We start from the raw sequence: 21,103 nt of genomic DNA, 5'->3' as shown, positions 1-21,103 counted from the left end.
CTTACTGTTACTCAATTTTCAAACGCTTTCTACAGCAAACAAATTGAATAGCGCATTTTACATGAAGTAAACATTTTTCTTATCGAACTATTTTCGAACACTTTTGACAAAAAGCATATTTTGTGGCGCATTTTACAAGAAGTGTGACATTTTCAAGTGCATACAGCGTGAGATCTATTCTAGAAGCTCATCCTTTATTTTCTTTTTATCTTCTTGAGGACAGTTATGGTTATTTTCAGCTTTTCAGCATATATTTCGTGACTTCATTTACACTTTCATTAATATTGATCTATTGACAATCTTCAACTCACTCAACGACAACTCTAACACCTATTTACAAAGATATTCATACACATTTATTTGTATTATTTTGTGCACGCTGATGCACACAGCTTATACTTCATAAGTCGACATTTCTCATAGTTATACCAGTTAACCACTTATTTCAATTTTAAATTCTCCTATGAAAATGATGCTGTAACAAATCCCTGGCAATACCTCCTGTGTTGGAACGTCTCTAACGTGGTTCTTGAGGAAACTGTGTACTAGATATCATCTCCATTTTGGAATGACAACAAGTAGAACACACACCATCTAACCTGACAGCATCATCACACATATCGCCATCCAACGTGATAGTAGTATCTCGATTAAGTCTACGTTTAATGACCATTTTGGAAATATGGGAATATTTACTAACCCAATTTATTTTACAGGTTTTACTTAAAAGAGTTACATGTTCCACTACTCGTGTTGTGAAAATATCAAGAAAGGCAGAAGCACAAATGAAAACAAGTCATTTTTACTTGCAACAGAAATCTCGTGAAGCATCAGTTTAATATTAGGCCACTTTGTAAACTGTGTTTAAAAGAAGATCCGTTATGAAGATATAATTAGTACCCCTTTTACATGAAGACATTGTTCAGTTAGTGGTTACTTTCATTTTCAACGAATACAAGAATTGTTTGGTATTTTTAGTTTTCCTTTATATGAAAACATTATTCACGAAGTGGTTTATTCAAATTTATATAAAAATATTATTCACAAAGTGGTTTATTCAAATTTATATAAAAATATTATTCACGAAGTGATTTATTCAAATTTATATGAATACATCATTCACTAAGTAGTTTATTCAAATTTAAATTGTTGTTTCACGAAGACATCGAAGTGGTGTTTCAAATAACTATCTAATTAGTGTATTAGACATCAGTCACGAAGGAGCCATTTCTGATAACTAACCAGTTTTCTTTCAGGTTTTTGTTTTCTATAAAACAATCAATTAGGTCTCTGACAACAAATGAGATACATGACATTAATATAGAGAGAAAAGCTCATGAATGTTTCAGTTGCGAAAGTGCAAACAAAACCCAGAAAATTATAAATCCTCCTTTGTCGTTAGTGAAGAAATGTGAATTTGCTTTATGTTACAATGATTTAACTTCTGACCGGATAGTTGAGCATACCAGGAACAAATCTTTACAGGACAAGTTATGGGTTAACAGTCTTAGAGATACCATTGCCTTAGTTAAAAGGACAGGATTGCCAAATCCTTGTTCTAAAGCTAAATTATTGCAAAGTAACAAGACGTCAGGAGAAACGGTAAGAAAAGTGGTGGAAGAGAGAACGAAATATAAGAATCTTGGAAACGATATGTTTGAAGAAGTGAAAACTGGTTTCCATGTTAAAAGAAGATTTGGGAGTAATAGGAGAGAGGAATGTAGCAATTTAATTTGTGTTGGATGTGGTGATTATACCCACGCAGTTACCTTTGAAAAATGTCCTGCTAACTCTACCAAGTGCCGGGAGGGCGGATTGAGTGGAAACTTTTCGCGAATATGCAACAGAAAGAACAAGAACATATTAAACAAAAAAGAGGTACATATTCGACATAAGAGTGATTTTTCTGCATCAAAGTAGGAGAAGGTGGATTTAGGTGCCCCTAATTTCTCATCATTTAATCCTAATTATGATATTTATGTTAATGGAATTATATTACAATTAACAGTAGATTCGGGTTCACAGTTCACTATAGTGCCACTAAAGATGTGGAAAAGTCACTTCGTGGACAAAATAGGAGGGTGGTTAGAAATCAATGAGATTAATGCCGAAAATTTTACAGGAGGAAGCATTGATATTCTAGGGTTTTGAACCCGTGTATTTCGTTTTAAGAGAAAGCAAGCTATAGGAACATTGTATGTTACAAGAAATGGTCCACCAGTATTAGGGTGGAAGAACCTAAAATTATTGAACATCAACCGCTGAAAAACCTCAGAGGTTAAAGTCGAACCTTTGTGACCACCTTTCTCAAGTCTTTATCTTCAAATATTCTAGTTATAGACATGAATACATTCAACTATCCATAACAACAACTAAATCCATATAAGGGAAATTTTGTCCATTTCTCGTTATTTTGGTTACTGGAGGCAACTCACTTAATTATAATACTAAATAAGGAAAATTTATCCTGATCTTCAGCTAGAATAAACAAGATGTCTACAAGTATACAAGATTTCGTTTATAATGTACAACGTGTTCCTGGCTTATTAGTAGACATTCTTTACCACTTTAGGGAATTATCCAGAACCCAAAACCCAAAACATATTTAATGAGTTGATGCAGTATTCGAAAAAACTATGCTTATCTACTACTTATATACAAATGTTATATGTTATTTACAGTTTCTAGCAAAATGTATGGGATAGTATTAAAAGATTAAGAACACTACCACTTCAAAACTAATAGAAAATAATTTTGTGTAATTGTAAAGGCAAATTTTGATTCAAAAGACGAAGAGAATAGTGATAGAAAAGTATAATAATAAATTGTTTTTATTTTCAAATCTTAAGGAAGGAGATGTGCAGGATGTAGCAATTAACCTGGTCTATTTATCCTCTCTGTTAGTTCCACGCATGTTTCAGAAATTCCTACAGATCAAATTACCCAAGTTCCTTCAGCAAATAAGATACAATATATAGGAATAACAAACTCAAGCAGTTCAACACTTGTAAATATTTATTAAATTGTTTCATCTAAGTTTATAAAGAAAGGGGATGTGTAGTGATTGCATGTTTCTTTAATGAACAATAGAATTATACTATGTAATAGAACGTTGTCGGAAAAGCATTCTGGGATTATAGAATGTCATTATTCAATTGACTGTAACCTGTATGATCTGCTGCATGCACTTTATATCTTCTGAACTATGACTTTAATAAATACTAAATTACTATTTCAAGAAGCACGTCTTATTTATGAAGAGGTCACCACACCCACCCTCCTCCCTGCTGCTGTCATTCAGCAGTGGCCCCTTCCCGACGCTGGGTTCAGGACAGGAGGATGAAAAATAAAATGATAATGAATTACCATTTTGTTTTTAATCTTTGGGGGTAATTAAGTGGGGTGACACTCCTCTGCTCCAACGGAGGAAGAGCCCATGGTGCAGTATTTATATTGCATTTTGAGCCACCCTTCCCCCCGCCCAGTAGCAAACTGGGCCCAAGAGCAGACATACTCAAAAGCGATTACTGGTGACTAGTCTTCAATGGCACAGATGGGCTTTAGCAGGAACGCAAGATCACTTTAGATAACCATGATGTAACTGTAATTTAAGCTTACATTTTTTACCTGTGGTGATAAAAACAACCCTTTACTTGTGCCCTTCAAAAGATAAAACAAACACACATTTGTTGTGGGAAACCAGGAATGACTTCAACCTTTACTTAGTGGACCCGCTCAGAAATGCGCACAAGTGCCTTGGGAGCAAATATGCAAATCTGCTGATTGGGTTAACTGTAAAACTGATGTTAAATATGATTTACAAAATGTACTTTTTAATTAAGCTGCTAACTATAAAGTCTTAAGCGAAACACAATACTTAAATTAATTAAAATTAGGACGTGGCTTCTCAATGAGCATAATAATCGCTTAGTGGCCTGGATGTGGGTTCAGCAGCAGGGAGGAGGGTGGGCTGGTGTTTCACTGTTTAACGTGTGCATGTCTTTTTGGCCGGCTGCCTTAAGACGGCCGCCTGCCTTAAGACGGCCAGCTACACATGTGCACTTCAGGTTGAGAATAAGTTTAAGCCTCCAGTGCACTGTGGAGTGCAGAGTGCGGCGGCTCCCTCCAGTCAGGGCGCTGCTCAAGTGCTGCATGTGAGCAGTGCCAGGATTGGGCCAGGGAGGTCCAGCATCCAGTTCCTGGATTAAGAAGAGGTCCGGAGCGAGGACGTCACGTTAGGGAAGTTTATTTATTTATTTAATAATATTTTGCACGTGCACACCCCTGTACCTCCCCTCCCCCTAGATGCCAGCCACCACTGCAAAGGGATTCAAGTTGGACCCCCAGTAAGGCCCAATTAGGTAACGCATGTTTGATCTCACACATTGGTGATAGAGCAAATGACCTCGGCTAGCCTAGTGCTTAGGGGTGCAGTAAGGCTGATTTCCTAGAATAATTCCCATTACCACCTGTTAACCAGACGCATGTCAGACAGGATGACTGGAAACAATGTACCTTGAAATACAGGGGTATCTAATAACCATAAACAGACCTCTGTGTAACCTTCTACCTTGCTCCAAATTTTTGCCAGGCTGCATTTGATGCCCATGTGGTCTTAAGATTTAGAAACCAAAAAATAATTTCTGATAAAGGCAGAGTCTCGTTTTTTTCACCTTTTAAAAAAAATAAAGTCCAACCTTTATTTAAAACTCCGAATTTCTGATGCATGACCTACTGTGGACTACAGATAACTTATGCATACCACAGTTGTTATTTCGAGTGTGTGCTTTCTAAATTGATACTGTACCATAAAAATTACCTGTTACTATCTGGGTTCATTACACTGAACAACTGAAATACCAGCTGTGAAAATGTTCCGCGCTAAACAGAGACGTGGCACTGCAATTGTTACTCGCACCTTGCAATTTTGATGTAATAATGTGTTGGCTTCGGCATCAGGAACTCTCCAGGAATCTCCACTTCTGCTGTCTGGGCGGAAAAGTTACTCAGAAACCTGCACTTCTCCTCGATGAGGAAAAACTTTGGCAGCTGCTTGGTCTTCCCTTCAAGGATTTTAATCCACTTCTTCAGCTTTGAGATCAGGTTATGAAGTTTCATGGAGCCTGGCACACTGAAGTCAAAGTCTGAGGAGTAAGAGGAAACACAAGATTCAAAATGAACTCAATTGTACAAAGAAGTAGCGGTGAGAAGCACCCAACAAGACCAAACGAAAAATAAACATTTCAGTTGTTTTTTAGTGCAAATGCTCAACTTCCGTTTGACATGAATATGAAAAATAGTGGCATAATGAAATTTGCTTTACACAGTGGCGGCTGGTGACATTTGAAAGTGGTGAGGCGTAATTATATTGTCCTAATGCACCGCAGCGAGCGAGCGTAGCGAGCAAGCAGGAACAACTTACGGAGGGTTCGGGGGAGAACATTTTGAAAAAAAGAGTGGACAAATGGTGCATTTTCAAGCAAATTTGAGAAAGCTGGAAGGTTAATAAAGCAATTATGAAAGTGCAGTTATTACATTAATAAAGAGATGTCATATAACATAGGTAACTGCTTATTCAGTATGTGTGTCTTTGCTCTCCCTGTGCCCTTACATATCACTCCTCTGTGTCTTTGCTCTCCCAGTGCCCTTACATATCACTGACTCATCTGTATCTTTGCTCCCCCTGTGCCCTTATATATCACTGACTCATCTGTATCTTTGCTCCCCCTGTGCCCTTATATATCACTGACTCATCTGTATCTTTGCTCCCCCTGTGCCCTTACATATCACTGACTCATCTGTATCTTTGCTCCCCCCTGTGCCCTTACATATCACTGACTCATCTGTATCTTTGCTCCTCCTGTGCCTTTACATATCACTCCTGTGTGTCTTTCCTTTGTCCATGTCCTAACATATCTCTCATCTGTGCCTTTGCCTCTCCATGTGCTCTTACATATCACTACTGTTTGTTTTTGCTCTCCCCGTGTCATTACATATCACTCCTGTTTGTTTTCCTCTTCTTGTGCCCTTGCATATCACTCCTGTCTGTCTCTGCTCTCACAGACCCCACTAGCTGGACACAGCAAGAACAATTGTCACAGTTAAAATACAATTTACACCAGGGAGTCTAAAATCGGAGCAGTAAATTTCATATGTAAATGGTATTATTGCTGGTATTAATCTTTTACATCACACATAACAACAAATAGCATTGTATCTCGATGCTTTATCGTCATACCTGATATACACCGCCACTGAACAGCAGAAGTGTGAGAATCCCTAACCGTGTCCCCAACAATGATCGTACATGTAGCAGCAGCATATTGCTTCGATTTGAAAAACGAGCTGCCCCTTTGAAGGTAGGAGATGTTTCACAGAACAGTAAATCTGCCCTTGCGCTGCGTACACCCACAGCAGCAGGAACGCCAGAGCGCTTCCTCGCAAACAACCGCAGCATCCATTAGTCTTCACAATTTTGTTTTCTGGCAGCAAGTAATATATATGTGATTAAAATTACACGATGCCTCGAAAAAACATGTCAGGCAGCCGTGCCAAAGCCGTAATTGCACAACAACAGGCATTTAAAGATCCTGCGCACAAACCGATCGAGGGGAGAGCAGAAGAGATGATCGAAGGTGGCAAGGCTCAGCGCTGTGGAGTGTTGTTTGACATGACAGTTACCTAATAGGGGTGTGTGATACTGTAAACACTTTCTCATGCAAACACCCCTTCAAAGGCAGTTGCTTCAGGAACCTTGCTCATGCGTGGGCTGTTGGCCCATCTCTAACTATGGTAATTCTGGCTGTGTGAAGCCCTGACCACCACAACTGGTTTTAGCCGGGCCAGCAGAAGAGGCTGGTAGCGGCATACCGGCTGCTGAGAAAGAAATATTTCTACTTCTTCATTAACCAGAATCAGATAACGACGCAAAAATCTCACTTTCAAAAACTGTGCCTGTTCGCGCAAGAGATGAGAAGGAGGAGGTGTGTGCAGTTATTTCTTGAGCATTGTATGATTTACAACTCATATTATGCATGGCTTTCGTGAGCATGCGCAAAATTTCGATGTTCAGTTCCTGAGAAGTCGCAATATTAGTTGCAGAGTTATTTGGAGTTTGAGACATGGCACGCACACATTTTCACTGGGGTCCTCGTGTGTATCGAAATGTGATCTAAAATATGGCTTTTACCTTTGGAAGGGGCACCCAAGGAAACCCTTGCTATGACTGTGACATGCCGGATGGAGGGAGGGCAGTGGACTGCGCAACTATTGCAGTAGCAGAGTGCGGATCGAACCAGTGCCACAGTACACCCAGGGTCTGTAAATGCGACAGATACCCTGCCTGCCCAAATTACGTCCATATGACAGCCAACTAACGGGCCTGCTGTCTAAAGCGAACATATAAATAAATCCAACCACACATGGGCCCCTGACGGATCTGCCACACTTCATGCTGCTGTAACCCTCAAAACCCTGGTTAGCTTCCAAATTCGAATGCAGGCAGCCCTGCGGCTGAGACGTAAATGTAATGGCTTTGTTTTGTTGCTATGTTCGTGAAGACCACGCAGGTGTGTTTTTTGTGTTCCGTGGTGCAGCGCTCAGCAGTGGTGAAAGCATACGAACCAGGCTTGGATTTTCAGTTAAGAAAAGTCAATAATAAACTTTTACTTAACTTACCTATACCTTCCCAAGTTCCCGCCTTCAAGTTCCGACTCGGACTCCAGCAGACTCCCGCCGTCCTGTTTAACTCCCATGGTGCTCGATGTCGTCACGCAGGAAGGCTGCAGGCAGCCTCCCTCCACCACAGCACAGCGCTGTGATTGGTTCGGCCGGCTGCCCCAACACCACGTGATTTCTTGTATGCTGCTGCATACAGAGAGCAGGGACAGTGGGAGGGGTTACTCGAGGGCAGGGGGGAGCGGCTTCACCGCTGTTCTAAATACAGTTAATACTGTCTGTTTGGACAGCCTCTCAGGCTTCCCAGACAGTATTAACAACAGTGGGAACGCCACTCCCCCCTGCCCTCGAGAAACCCCTCCCACTCTCCCAACCGGAACTTCTGCTTTCTCATCGTGCTAGAAGGCAGAAACAAATGGTAGTTCTCTACTATTTGTTTCTGCCTTCTCGCACGGCGAGAAAGCAGGGGGGCGGCGCCCAAACGCCCCCATGGAAGATCCGCCACTGGCTTTACAAATGTTCTGTCCTAGGACATGCTGGATACATTTTGCATTCAGCCATGTCAAGTTACATCAGTATTTTTTTAATCTTCGGTGTATAAATTTGACTTAATCTTTTTGTGTATTTTTTGCCTTTGTTTTAAAAAGTATTTTCCAAAACCAGTCCACAGTGGTCAGTAATTGAATTTCTGAATTTCATGAGGTTATAGCAATAATCCTATGCATTCACGACTTATATCCAACATACAGGCAATATCAAATATATATTTAAATAAGCTGAATCTGACACGCATCCAGAGACAAAAACAAGAAGAATCCTGCTGCTCACCTGGATGAGTGGATGCCAGGGCTCATCCACATGCTCACAATTTGCAAATATTGCTTAGAGGATACATCAATCAAAGCCATGATTGCAGCATATGCCATTTTACAAATATAACCAGGTTCACATGTAAACATTAATCGTGAATTTACAAATCCAAGAGCCATGCTCCCTGCGAGAGCCTATAATGCACATTATGTCATCAATTATGCAATTTCAGATATTACATTGACGTTATCAATGATGGTATAGAACATGCAACGAGGGGTGTAATATGTGGGGTACTAAGCGGTGGATGGTACGGCCATGAGCTATAGCTACTTCAATTAACTATAAATGGTGAATTTCAATTTTTTTAAAGGTCTGAAATGAAACATTTTATCTGACATTGTCACCCAATTATAATGCCACTTATACTTAGTTTTCTTCAGTGAATTTTTAGGGTTTTTAAATGCCAGGTAATAATACCCAACTAGAGCTACCCCATACCATGCATGGCCTTCGGCTGTGCATGGCATATAGTTGGATACAGGGCCAGGCCTATGGCCAGGAACTCAGACCCGCCTCTGCATAAGACCAAGACTCCACTGCACAGGGCCCAACCCGCACAGGGGGCAAGACCTTGTTGTAAGTCAACCAACATGGTCTTGTAGCGCCCAAAGGCCTGCACCCTTTTTTCCGTGCAGCTGTACTGCCGCAAAATTACACAGATGGGATGCAGTGAGCACTGCTGTAGCAATGCAAAAGAAAAAATAATAATGATCTTAATTTGACCCGAGGGATTGTCCCTCTGGGACCCATACCCCAATAAGGTCAAGGGTGGCCAGGGTACCCCTACCCTGCCCCCTTTTTGTTTACTGTTACTTGTTTTTGACGACATGGAGACACACTTTCTGAGTCTCAAAATGGAGGCCGCAGCTTTCTCCATGCAGCAGCCAGCCAATCAGCTCACGTGTTTTGAGCTTGGTTTACTCTGGGGTAGTATGTTGTAACCTGTTTCCTTGTTTCCCTAGCCCTCTGGTCTCTACCTTCCTTCCTTCCTTTCCCATTCTAGAACTTAGGTGGCTCTGACTCTCTTAGAACCCTACAGAGTCAGTTTGTGCCTGGCCAGCAAGCGTTTGGCATACTGCTGTTTGTTCCCAGAGTAAACTACCATTTAATCTACCTTCACTTCTTCTGGAATCATTTACTACAATTTGGCGACGTTGGTGTAGGAGTATGCTGGCCAGAGAATAAGAGGAAAGAAGAGTGAGCTGTGTTCTTGGACAACAAGCATTTTAACTGTTTCCTAGAAGCGACAAACAGCAGCTGCCATCGCTAAACGACCCACCAAGTGCTATTTACATCAGAGGTCAGAGAAGGAGAAGAAATCCATTTTCTTCAAATCTGGGGATTTACCTGCATTGTATCGTGTGATCAACGAACTGTGAGTAAGCAGCGTTATTTGAAAGAAGCCTGCGTTCTTCCTGCGCTTGCACCATTCTGCTCACGCGTCACTCCCTCTCTGTCTCCCAGCGCGTGAGGAGGAAAGACAGCGCGTCATCCGTCGGAGAAAGGGCTGCGCGTCACAGAGACTGTTCACGCTGAGAGGAAGGGCTGCGCGTCACAGAGACTGTTCGCGCTGAGCTCCAAGCCTCGTTTTCATCTAACCTCAGCCTCCTTTTGATGCGAGGCCATTTTGAATCAGTCAGCAATTTACCTCACAGCGTCGATCCTCGTTTCTGATCACCAAACAAAAGACACCACTTTTTATTATCACAAAAGTAATTCCCAAAGCTTCGTTTTACTTGCACATTATTTGGAAACAAAACGAAGTCCCGAGACCCTGATTTCCTGTAAGATTGTCAAAATAAAAAAAAATAATAAATAAAAATTTTTTTTTTTTTTTTTTGAATTTGCGTCTAGGATAAGCCAGTCTTCAGACTCTTGTGAGGAGACCTGTGCACATTGTGTTCATCATGGCACAACAGATGAATGCTCCTATAAACGTTATTCTTCCACCTCCTTTCTTACCTGATGCTGGAAACCCGCAAATTCCGTGGGAAGATTGGTTCATTATATTTGACAATTACCTTGAAGCACTGGATGGACAGGATTTCTCGGCAAAACGGAAGAAAGCTATTCTTCTTAGCTCATTGGGCAAAGAAAGTCAGAGAGTTTTCCGTTTCTTGCCTATAGCACTACAGGCGAATGGGCAAGCTATGCCTGATGAGTACAAAGAAGCCATTGCTAGGCTAGAAGTAAGATTTTCAAAAGAGGAAAATCTGGTGATGCATCGATACAAATTTTATACACAACACTAAAAAGAATCTGAATCCATAGACGATTTTGTAGCACGTCTTAGGGAGCTATCAATTAAGTGCAAATTTGGGGCCATGAATGATGAGCTCATAAGAGACCAACTTATGGTCCAGTGTACCAATAAGAAAATTAAAGAAAGACTATGGGCTGCCAAGAACCCCTCATTGAAAACAGCCATAGAGTTGGCAAAAGTGGTAGAGGAGACGGAGATTTGTATTAGGGTCATTGACTCTCACAAAGGAGGCACTTCACAACAAGATATTTCTGAGGTCTCCGTCAAAAAGTCAAATCCAGAGTGTGGGCATTGTGAGGAGGAATCTGTTGCTGTTGTCAAGAACAAATCCAAGTTTGTCCAAAAAAAAGATTTTTCCAACAACAGGCAATGTTCCAGGTGTGGCAGTTATAGTCACTCCTCTGAGGCAAAGTTTTGTTATACTTCGAACAAAGAGTGTCTCAAATGTGGCCGTTTGGGACATTTTTCAAAAATGTGCAGAGCCAAGACAAAACAAAGAGTAGCTATTGTGCAAGACTATCTACATGAGGGTGTAAATGAGAGAGACAAACTTCTGGTAGTCAATGATGATATTGCTGTCAATGAAGAGAAACGTCAGAACAGACCCAAAGCTCTCTTCCTCATAGATAAACACCAAGTTTACTTAATGGTAGACACTGGCTCGCGTTATACGATCATCCCTCAGGATCTTTTCTTGAGTACTTGGAAAAACAAAGATCTTACCCAAAGTGACATCAATCCTACTGGTTTCCAAGGAGGGAAAATTGACATAATAGGGTACTTTGACTCTGACATTGTGTTCGAAAAAAGGTCTACATTTGGTCGTGTATATGTTTCGTTGGATGGTCCACCCATCTTGGGGTGGGTACACCAGTACGACCTTTATATCATCATTAACCCCAGAGCAAAGAACCAAATTATGGTCATAGAAGATGAGAGCATTGACAGTATTCTTGAAGAGTTTAAAGTTGTTTTCAATGATGAACTTGGTGAACTTAAAGGATACGCTCATTTCATCAAACTAAGGAAAAACAGTGTTCCTGTGCAGCACAAACTAAGGAGGGTGCCTTTATCCATAAGAGAAGAGGTGAAAGCCCTTATCGAGGAAATGTTACAGAGTGGCGTGATCGAACCTGTTGAGGCTTCAGCTTGGGTTTCGCCTGTTGTGATTTGTAAAAAATCGGATGGAAAACTGAGGTTCTGTGTGGACCTCAGGTCCCTAAACAAATGTGTAGTTGCTGACACTTTCCCGTTACCCAATATAGGTGAGATGGTGTCCACTCTTCAAGGAGCTAAGTTTTTTTCTAAGCTTGACTTGAAGAGTGCATACCACCAGGTGAGTCTACATGATTCATCCAAGGAGCTCACTGCCTTTATAACAACAGAGGGAATTTTCCAATTTACCCGCCTCCCTTTTGGTTTAGTGTCAGCAGCCAGCGTATTCCAGAGAATGGTGAGTGAGATCTTCAAAGGGTTGCACAATGTTATCTTTTTTCAGGATGACATTCTGCTGTTTGGCAACTCCATACCGGGTCATAATTGTATACTCAGGGATGTCCTACACAGAGTTAGAGACACTGGTCTCACTTTAAAGAAAGGTAAATGTTCTTTTCTAGTACAGAAGATAGACTATTTGGGACACGAGATATCATCAGAAGGCGTGAAACCAAAAAAAGATTTGTTGGAGGCCATAAGGTTGGCCCCTAGTCCTGCGGACAAAGATCAGCTACGCTCTTTCATGGGTTTGATCGAGTATTACTCACGGTTTGTCGAAAAATTTTCTGAAAAGACCATTCCCATGAGAGAGTTATTGAAAAAAGGATGCAAATTTGTTTGGGGGGATGAGCAGGAGAATTGTTTTGTTAGTATTAAAAGTGATATTTGTAATGCTAACATTCTAGCACCTTTCGACACCAAGAAAACTTCAACGCTTTTAGTTGATGCCAGTGCCACCGGCATTGGTGCAGTGCTTCTTCAGAAGCACAAAGAGGGAGACCGCCCCATTGCCTTTGCCTCACGGACTTTGTCAGCTTCTGAAAGAAATTACTCGGTTATCGAGAAAGAGGCACTGGCAGCTGCATGGGGTACTCACTACTTCCGTCCTTATCTGTGGGGTGCAAGGTTTAATCTCAAGACGGACCATAAACCTCTTGTTCGCATTTTTTCACCAGGTGGCGCTACTAGTGGTTCTCCTAGGCTTGCTAGATTAGCTGCGAAGTTGCAGGAATATCAATTTGACATATCACATTTACAGGGATGGATGAACTTTCAGGCAGACTGTCTGTCTAGGTTAGCTGTTGGCACTCATGGAGGTGACGAATCAGATTTTTGTCTAGAATGTTGTGATGACAATGTTGCTTGGATTGATGATGTTCTTCTCTTGGGGGAAGGTTCCTTTTCGAAAGATGAGTGGTTTGAAGCCATGTCGAGAGACACCATTCTAGCGGAGGTTATAGTTTTATTGAAAACTGGTTCTAGACGGGAGAGCTGCGTTAATGTTAGTGTGAGGCCATACTTAAAGGTCATTGATGAGCTTTCTTTATGCAAGAATAGTGTTTTGATGCGTGGTGAGAGATTTGTTCCACCCTCTACTCTGAGACCTAGGTTAATTGCCATGGCGCATGAGGGTCATTTGGGGCAGACGTTAACTCAGCACAGACTAAAAGCCAACTTTTGGTGGCCAGGCTTAGACTCCCAAGTTTCTTCATGGATCGAGACATGTACATATTGCAGGGAGAGTGAGAAGAGGCTTAAAGTTGCTGTTGGCTCAAGCATGGGGACTATAGTTCATCCAGATCTACCTTGGCACACTTTGTGTTTTGATTTCATTGGTCCCATGGAGGAATTGCCTTTGTCCCAACGATTTGCCATAGTCTCTGTTGATCTGTTTAGTAAGTGGCTTTCAGTGGAGTTTTTGAGGGACATCACGACTGACTCGACCATTAAACATCTGAAGTTTTTATTTCAGCAAGAAGGTTCTCCTAGCGTTGTAGTCACTGACAATGGCACACAAATAGTTTCTCAGGCCATGTGTAGTTTTTTGAGTAACTTTGGCATCAAACACCATAGAACCTCCCTTTACAATCCCCAGGGAAACGGTCTGTGTGAGCGCTTAAACAGACTAGTGAAAGGCACAATTCAGATGGCCATTTCTCAAGGTGTTCCTGTCAATGATTTAGTTCAAGAAATGGTTTTTGCTCATCGCACTGCCGCTCATGGTTCACTCAACAAGTCTCCCTTTGAGATCATGCGTGGCAGAGTTCCCACTACCAAGCTAACCCCTTCCTGGATGAGAGATCTCTTCGCTGATGTTGTTTATCAAGAGGGTCCTTCCAGTTCTCAGTCTGTTGTTTCGAATATCAAAGAGGGAGACTTGGTGAAGGTGAGGCCTGGCAGGGTTTCTAAAGGCTTATCCAAATTTAGAGGTCCATACACTGTTAAATATGTTTTTCCTCATTATGTCACTTTAACCAATGGTGAGAATTGGAACCTGAGGAGAGTTGCCTTATACAAGAAAATGAACAAATCTGGCTCTGTACCTTTACAGGAAAGTTTATTCAATGAAGGGAATAATGGTTATATGTTTTCTTCTTTTGATAATTCAGGTGTTCCTATTCCTGTCCCTGTTCAGAGTCATTGTGTGGGTGGAGGTGATGCTACTGATTCGCAAAGTAGTGGGTTGGTTGACACCACTCTTATTCCGCCTATCACTGATTCTGTTGCCATTTCTGTCAATTCCAGACATTCAAGGTTTCGCAAACCACCAGCATACTTGAATGATTATTGTTGTGATTGATTTTGTGACTACAATGTCCATAGTACCTGTTCAATAATTTTTGTTCAATTTTTGTATTAATGAAGGAAGATGTGTTGTAACCTGTTTCCTTGTTTCCCTAGCCCTCTGGTCTCTACCTTCCTTCCTTCCTTTCCCATTCTAGAACTTAGGTGGCTCTGACTCTCTTAGAACCCTACAGAGTCAGTTTGTGCCTGGCCAGCAAGCGTTTGGCATACTACTGTTTGTTCCCAGATTAAACTACCATTTAATCTACCTTCACTTCTTCTGGAATTATTTACTACATAGTACCACTAAAAATCTATACATTTTGAACATTAATTTATCAAAAACTGCTTAACAGATTTAAACCAAATCACAAAAAGCACGCTTTCTAGCTCAAGACCTAGCTTTCTGCCAAATTTAGTTTAATTCTGGTTTAGCCGTTTTGGCAGTCGCAAACAGTCCTGTGGAAAATTGCACAGGGTAAAAGCGTTTTGGGACCCCCTTTTTCAGCCTCCACTCGCCAGGTCACCCTGAAACTTTCAAGCAAAGAGTGCAGTGGATTAACCTTTTTTTTTTTTAAGTATCGTTAGGATTCGTCAAACGGTGCCAAAGTTATTAGCAAACCAAACAAATCTATTTCATATGGAAACCTTGGAGACGACCATTGTGAAATAAAATCAATTTATCTATCTATCTATCTATCTATCTATCTATCTATCTATCTATCTATCTATTTATCCATCTATCCATCCATTCATCCATCCATCTATCCATCCATCCATCCATCCATCCTGAGCTAAAGACTGACTAAGCTAACTTAGCCACTTACTTTAACATTTTAAGAAAATAGACTGATTAATTAACCCCACCAGGTTCCAGCAATCAACCGACCAACACATCCACTCCACGACCTTCCACCTCCCCCCACACACTTTAATGAATATTTTTCGCCCTTCTTTTTTACCTTTCTTTTCCAAAGACGGTAACGAGACATCATTAAGGAATACTAAACGCCGTTCTTCAATGCAGGAAACCCGGTTCCCAGGTCTGTTTTTCTTTTATAACAATCTATTGCAAGGCTTGTTAAGCTTTTTCTCTCTTTAACCTGAAATGTTACCATTTTTATCTGTCGCCAAACGCAGACGGAATAATAAGTAGAGCGAGTGTGAAATTAAATATTAGCGTGAACAAGAGGGACTCTTCACAGCTAACTGAAGGGAGGATAATGCGCGCCTCGGCGGGACGCGGACGGCAGAGGCTGCAGACAGAGGACGCGCTGCCAAGGCGCAGCGTCGGAATAGAATGTACGGAAGTGTCAGCACGCGCTCAGCTCTCAGAGCCGGAGGAGCGCGCTCAACGCTTTGCGTCACACTGTGACAATGTGCGCGAGAAGCAGAGCCACGCAGGCGTTCTGTAATTACAGTCGCATTAACACATTTTTAGCCGAGTCTAGATCATGGCTTTCAAATCCCTTACTGCGGCTCTACCGACGGCACAATTGCTGCAAGATGATCAAAGCTTCTTCATCAATATTTAATGCGTAAATTCACATTTTGGTATACATTTAAAGGGGAGGCTTATCTTCTCTTTCAAGACCTTCCTTTTGCACTTACATTAAAGTTTACAAAGCTGAAAAAGAGCACTGCGGTAATCTCGGATTGGAGATGGTGCCAGGCGAGAATGCCACATGCTGCTGGCACAAAGCTGGCAACGAGCCTCAAGAAGATGAGCGCAAACCCCATTTTTAGCATATTACCTGCTAGCAGCCTGCTGTTTGGGGGTGAGAGATGACAACTGTGATCATTTTCATGAAATATCAGAGGCAACACCATAAGTGTGTGTGTATAAAATGTGTATATTACGTAATACGCCTAGAGTGAAGGATGGGCTCTCCCTGCACAACAATGGTAAGGTAGCATGTTATACTCTGAGCATCTGCATACATGATTTCTGTCATGGTATATTTTCAAGTGTATTTATTTTAACCCAAACTAGATTCAATGTGTTATTTTTGTGCATCAATGCTCAATCACACTGAAGAGATATCATAGTACCGAAAGAGTTGTTTCTGTGTGTGAAATAATAGTTACACGGAATCAAACTGCAATGCAGTAAAAATGCTCTTATGTTAATTTTGCTGGACTGTGCAAATAAACTAGAATTAGGTCAAAGTACTGTAGCAATAAATGAATAGTACCGTTGCTCTAAATAACGTGTTATTTTGACACATTTATTTTCACTGCCATGGTAAAGGCCTAGTGGATTTGTCCATTGCAGGAGCAATAGACAATTTGAACAGAAGAGTTTATAGTCTTAGAGGGAACTTTGTCAGTAACAGTTGGAGTAGCTGCGTGACTCTCAGTGGCCCGTGGCATATGAATCATCCGGCACCATTGCTGTGGTCTTAATTTGCAGCACTAAAGTTACTTACGCAACACAGTTCTATAAAGCGGTGGTACATCAAAGGCAAGTCTTACATGAAAACCCTATTCAACAGAAACATGCCAGTTCCGATAGATCCTACATGTCTTTGTGATGTCCCCAACTGCTGTCCCTGTTCTCTCCCTTTCTCTCAGACTCCAAGACAAATGTCCAGAAATTGACCATCCCTGTCTTCGGGCCAGACATTCTGCTGGTTGGGTAGGCCTCTTGATTCTTTCTGGTGGGCCAGATCACACTTAATGAACTTGAGAATTATTTACTGTCACTGGAAGGGGAACCGACAGACAGAAGTGGTTTAATCAATGACTTGCAGGCAGAAATGAACGTTTATTCATTAAGTATTTTTCCCAAAAACCTATAGCTACACAGCGGAGATTACCATGGCACAACTTAGAAGCGTTGTAGGCAATGTTGAATGCAGACGTTATGTCAAACGTTGGATACTTTGTCATATGTTGGCAGTAGCTTCAGACTCCAACTATTCTGGGTTGATATGGAAAGACCTCAAGTTACGCTTTTTAAGTCATTGGTCTGGGTGGTGTAAGTCTATACCACAGCCCACCATGTGACATACGACTTTTATGCCACAGGAGCATTCCCACACCATATTATTATGGCCTTACCAAAATACGGGGCATGCCAATTAGAAGTAACAACTGTTAACATATTTACTTTTGGTTCTTGCTCTTCCACATTCAAAGGAGTTTGCAGTCCGCACTGGAATAATTTCTTTAAAACTGTCAAATCAAAAGAATCGCATGAACATTCCTTCGTGCATGCAAGTAATTCCACTCAAACAGTTCGCCTCGCCCATCGCTGCTCATTCCTGGTAGGCCCACTATCAGACATGACTCTACAAATCGGCCTCTTTGGAGAATTCTCTCATTGCGTTGCATCACTTTGTTATTCTGCTGTGTGCCTACAAGAAAGCAGCATGTTTTTTTTTTTTTAACTAGCCTTCCTTGTCTGCAGTATAGGAGCCCCACAGAGCAGCAGATGAGGAAAGCAGTTTAAAGCAATCGGACCCCTCAAAGCCTCCATATCTTGTCCAGAGAAACAGCATAAAGTAATTTCTTTTGTTTTCTGCACTGAAACAAATCTGAGATCATAAAGGAACCAACTTTTATGTTCAAGAGGTAAAGAAAAAGACCCAGAACTTCATATTGGGATGGACGCCACTGTATCTAATTAAGAGGAAGTTGGAAACGGGCATTGCCACAGCCCACTTTACAATAGCAGCTTCCCTTTTTCTGCGGTTATCTACCACTCCTCACAGAGGGAAAGCACCAAGCAACAAGGCTCAGAGAGCTGCATTCCTGTTTAAACTTTCTAATGCTGATCATGTGAGAAATGTAGCACAGGAAGCTGCCTTTGCCCTGGAACTACAGCTAATAGGCTTGGAAGATTCTGGGGTGATCAGTCCCAAGAGCAAAATTCCCAACACAGTTGCAGAGTAAAAGGCCAAACTGAGACTATTTCCCTCTAGGGTCCTAGTAGAAGTACACTGATTTTTGGGGTTTCTGAGATCAGTCATTTGCTACCAAGGAACTCAAAAACACCAGGCTCTGCTTGATTTCTTCGAATCAATATGTTTAGAGGTACAGAGTAGTTTAAAAATCAATATCGATGTCACTTTTGGACCAAGAGACCCCTTCAGGAGATTCTTTACAGTTGGTAATAAGCCCTCTAACCATAAGTAAATATAAATTGGTATCATTACTGGTCCAAATTACTTCAGAGGCTAGTCCATCTGAGGAACCGGTCCCCTTAGGTAGTATGTACTCTTCGAGTCAAACATTATCGCAGAGGAAAACTGCCACAAGTTATCTATTATTCGGTTCCCCTCAAAGAGTGTTCAGTACTCCAATCAGAAAATTTCAGACTTCCTCTCTCTTCGAATCTCTCTGAATGGCTAAAGGGTTCAAAATGTGGGGAAAAGTCCTTTATTTGGTCATCAGAATTTTGGGCCGGCACCATCTGGTAGCCATACACACCTCCAGGCGCCCAGCACTACGGCGCTTAAAGTCCATCTGCACACCTTCAATATTACTCCTTCGGTCCCTGTCTAATTCAACCACTGAAAAGTGGTATTGCTACATCCCCATTGGCTTCTTCGGAAGACCAAGGTATATAGCCTGGTTTATGATGTGTTAGCTAAGAATAACTAAAAAATGGCGACGGTAGGTCCCGTAAAGGCATTTCATAAATCTAAAAAAACGACAAACAGAAATATCATTAAGTGAATCATTGTAACTTGTTAAGTTGTAAGCGTATCAAAGTAGCCTCAAATTCTTCTACGTACAAATATTTGGTTTAATCTTGCAATTGTGTTCAACTTATACTAAAATAAGTTAGATCATCAAAAGCAGCACGAAAATCTTTCTCTTTAGTGGTCTGGCGCCCCAGGGTAGTTTTGAAATAGGAGCACAGAAAAGAACAATACGAAAGATGCTTGAAAGGCGAGCGTACATTAACACTGGCATAATATGACTTCCCCTGTACTTATACAAGGCAATCGCAAACATTGAGCAACTATTTCCTTCCGCGCAGGACTTATCCCCTTTAAATCAAATACAACAGTCCAAGCCACCTTCTATTTATAGTCATTCAAGGCGCATCATGCACTGTGAGACACAGAACATGAAGGTAATATCTTAAAGGATAACTAGAAAAGGGATTCCTTTCATGGGAAGGTCTATTCTAAAATGGTGGAAAATGACGCGATGATGTCATAACCATTGTTCGCAATGAACAAATACAATTGAAAGCAGGGGCTCCAAAACAAACTGTTAACATACATGGTTCCCTAACCAACAATAATAAACCCAAACTTGAAAAATCAATGCAACACCACAGTTTAGCCCTATTGGTGGAGAAATACTTCACTTACAAAAAAATTCAGGCTACACAAAAAACAAGTTATGGACAACAAAATAGGTGAATGAAACCTCTTCAACTGAAGCAAGTTTTATTTGAGAAAGAGGGAACAACTGATCAGATCTGCAGGTTCGCCCTATACGGATTAGGGTGCGTTAACAAGTTCTATTTACTGGAAGAATGCATAGCAAAATCTGTATTTAAAAGATCCTATGTCTATCCGCAGTCTGGCCTAACACGAGAGTTAAAAACTGTACAAATCAACATGTCTGGTTAAACAAATCCCAACAATCCTTCAGTGTGAGTTAAATATCACTTAGCTTTCTTCTGAACATTAGTGGTAATTGTTTGGAACTCTGTGCCATCAATCCTGAGACTTAATGTAATGCTACTTTGCCGGAAGAAATGGGGTGAGCGATTTCTTAAGTAATTAATGGAGCATATGCTCTTTGTATTTGCACGTGGATTGTGTAATCTAACAAATACACATTTTAAAAAACAGCAACTGAATGATTCTGAATATTAAAGTGGTTAAATTTGACTTCTGGGTCTATAAGTCCAAGAAAGGAAGCTTAGTAAAAGTGTGCTCTGATGGCCAAATGACAAACCTGTAAATCTTGTCAACAGGAATACCTTTGGCACAGAATAAAAGTACAGCAAAAGTTACTTACCTTCCGTAATGATATTATGGTAGATGCATTCCTCCCGCATATTCTTCGCAGGAGTCAGACTCGTCCAGAAGAACTTCTCCCTAGCAATAGCTTTTCAATGGCACCCTGCGGCGTCTGGCGTAACTCTGGCCATCAGAGGTGCCATCAGAGGTGCCACTACTGAGTAAAAGGCACCAACCTGCAAGCAATCACCTGCTGATACATCTGCCACACTATAGTGGGGTGTGTAGAGAAGAATCAAGGACAGTGACAATTACAGCACTTATCATGCTTGCATACCATGGGATCTTATTAATGACAGCATTAACACATGGGAAAGTGGGGGGCAGGGAGAAATCTATAAGAATATTATGTACTCAGCGGAAACATTGGTACCAAAGGTAAGTAACTTTTTCTTTTGATTACTACATTTTCCTATAGATTCCTCATCTTATGAACAAGTTCCAGAGCAATACCTCTCAGGCAAGTGGCGATAGTGCAGTCCAACTTAACTAATGAACTAAGATAGCTCGGGCAAAGTAC

At 41.1% G+C, this 21,103-nt stretch overlaps 1 protein-coding gene across 1 annotated transcript in view; it reads right to left on the bottom strand.

Moving 5' to 3' along the window:
- TRRAP (transformation/transcription domain associated protein) overlaps positions 1-21,103 on the bottom strand; it is an 885,394-nt gene that overhangs the window by 62,059 nt on the left and 802,232 nt on the right. The window contains exon 66 of the mRNA XM_078664902.1: positions 4,919-5,144. Coding sequence (XP_078521028.1) covers positions 4,919-5,144 — 226 coding nt within the window. The remainder of the gene's footprint in view (positions 1-4,918; positions 5,145-21,103) is intronic.

The sequence above is a fragment of the Lissotriton helveticus genome, chromosome 10 (genome assembly GCF_964261635.1).
Source record: "Lissotriton helveticus chromosome 10, aLisHel1.1, whole genome shotgun sequence".
Taxonomy (NCBI): domain Eukaryota; kingdom Metazoa; phylum Chordata; class Amphibia; order Caudata; family Salamandridae; genus Lissotriton; species Lissotriton helveticus.
This window is presented reverse-complemented; position numbering and strand designations above follow the sequence as displayed.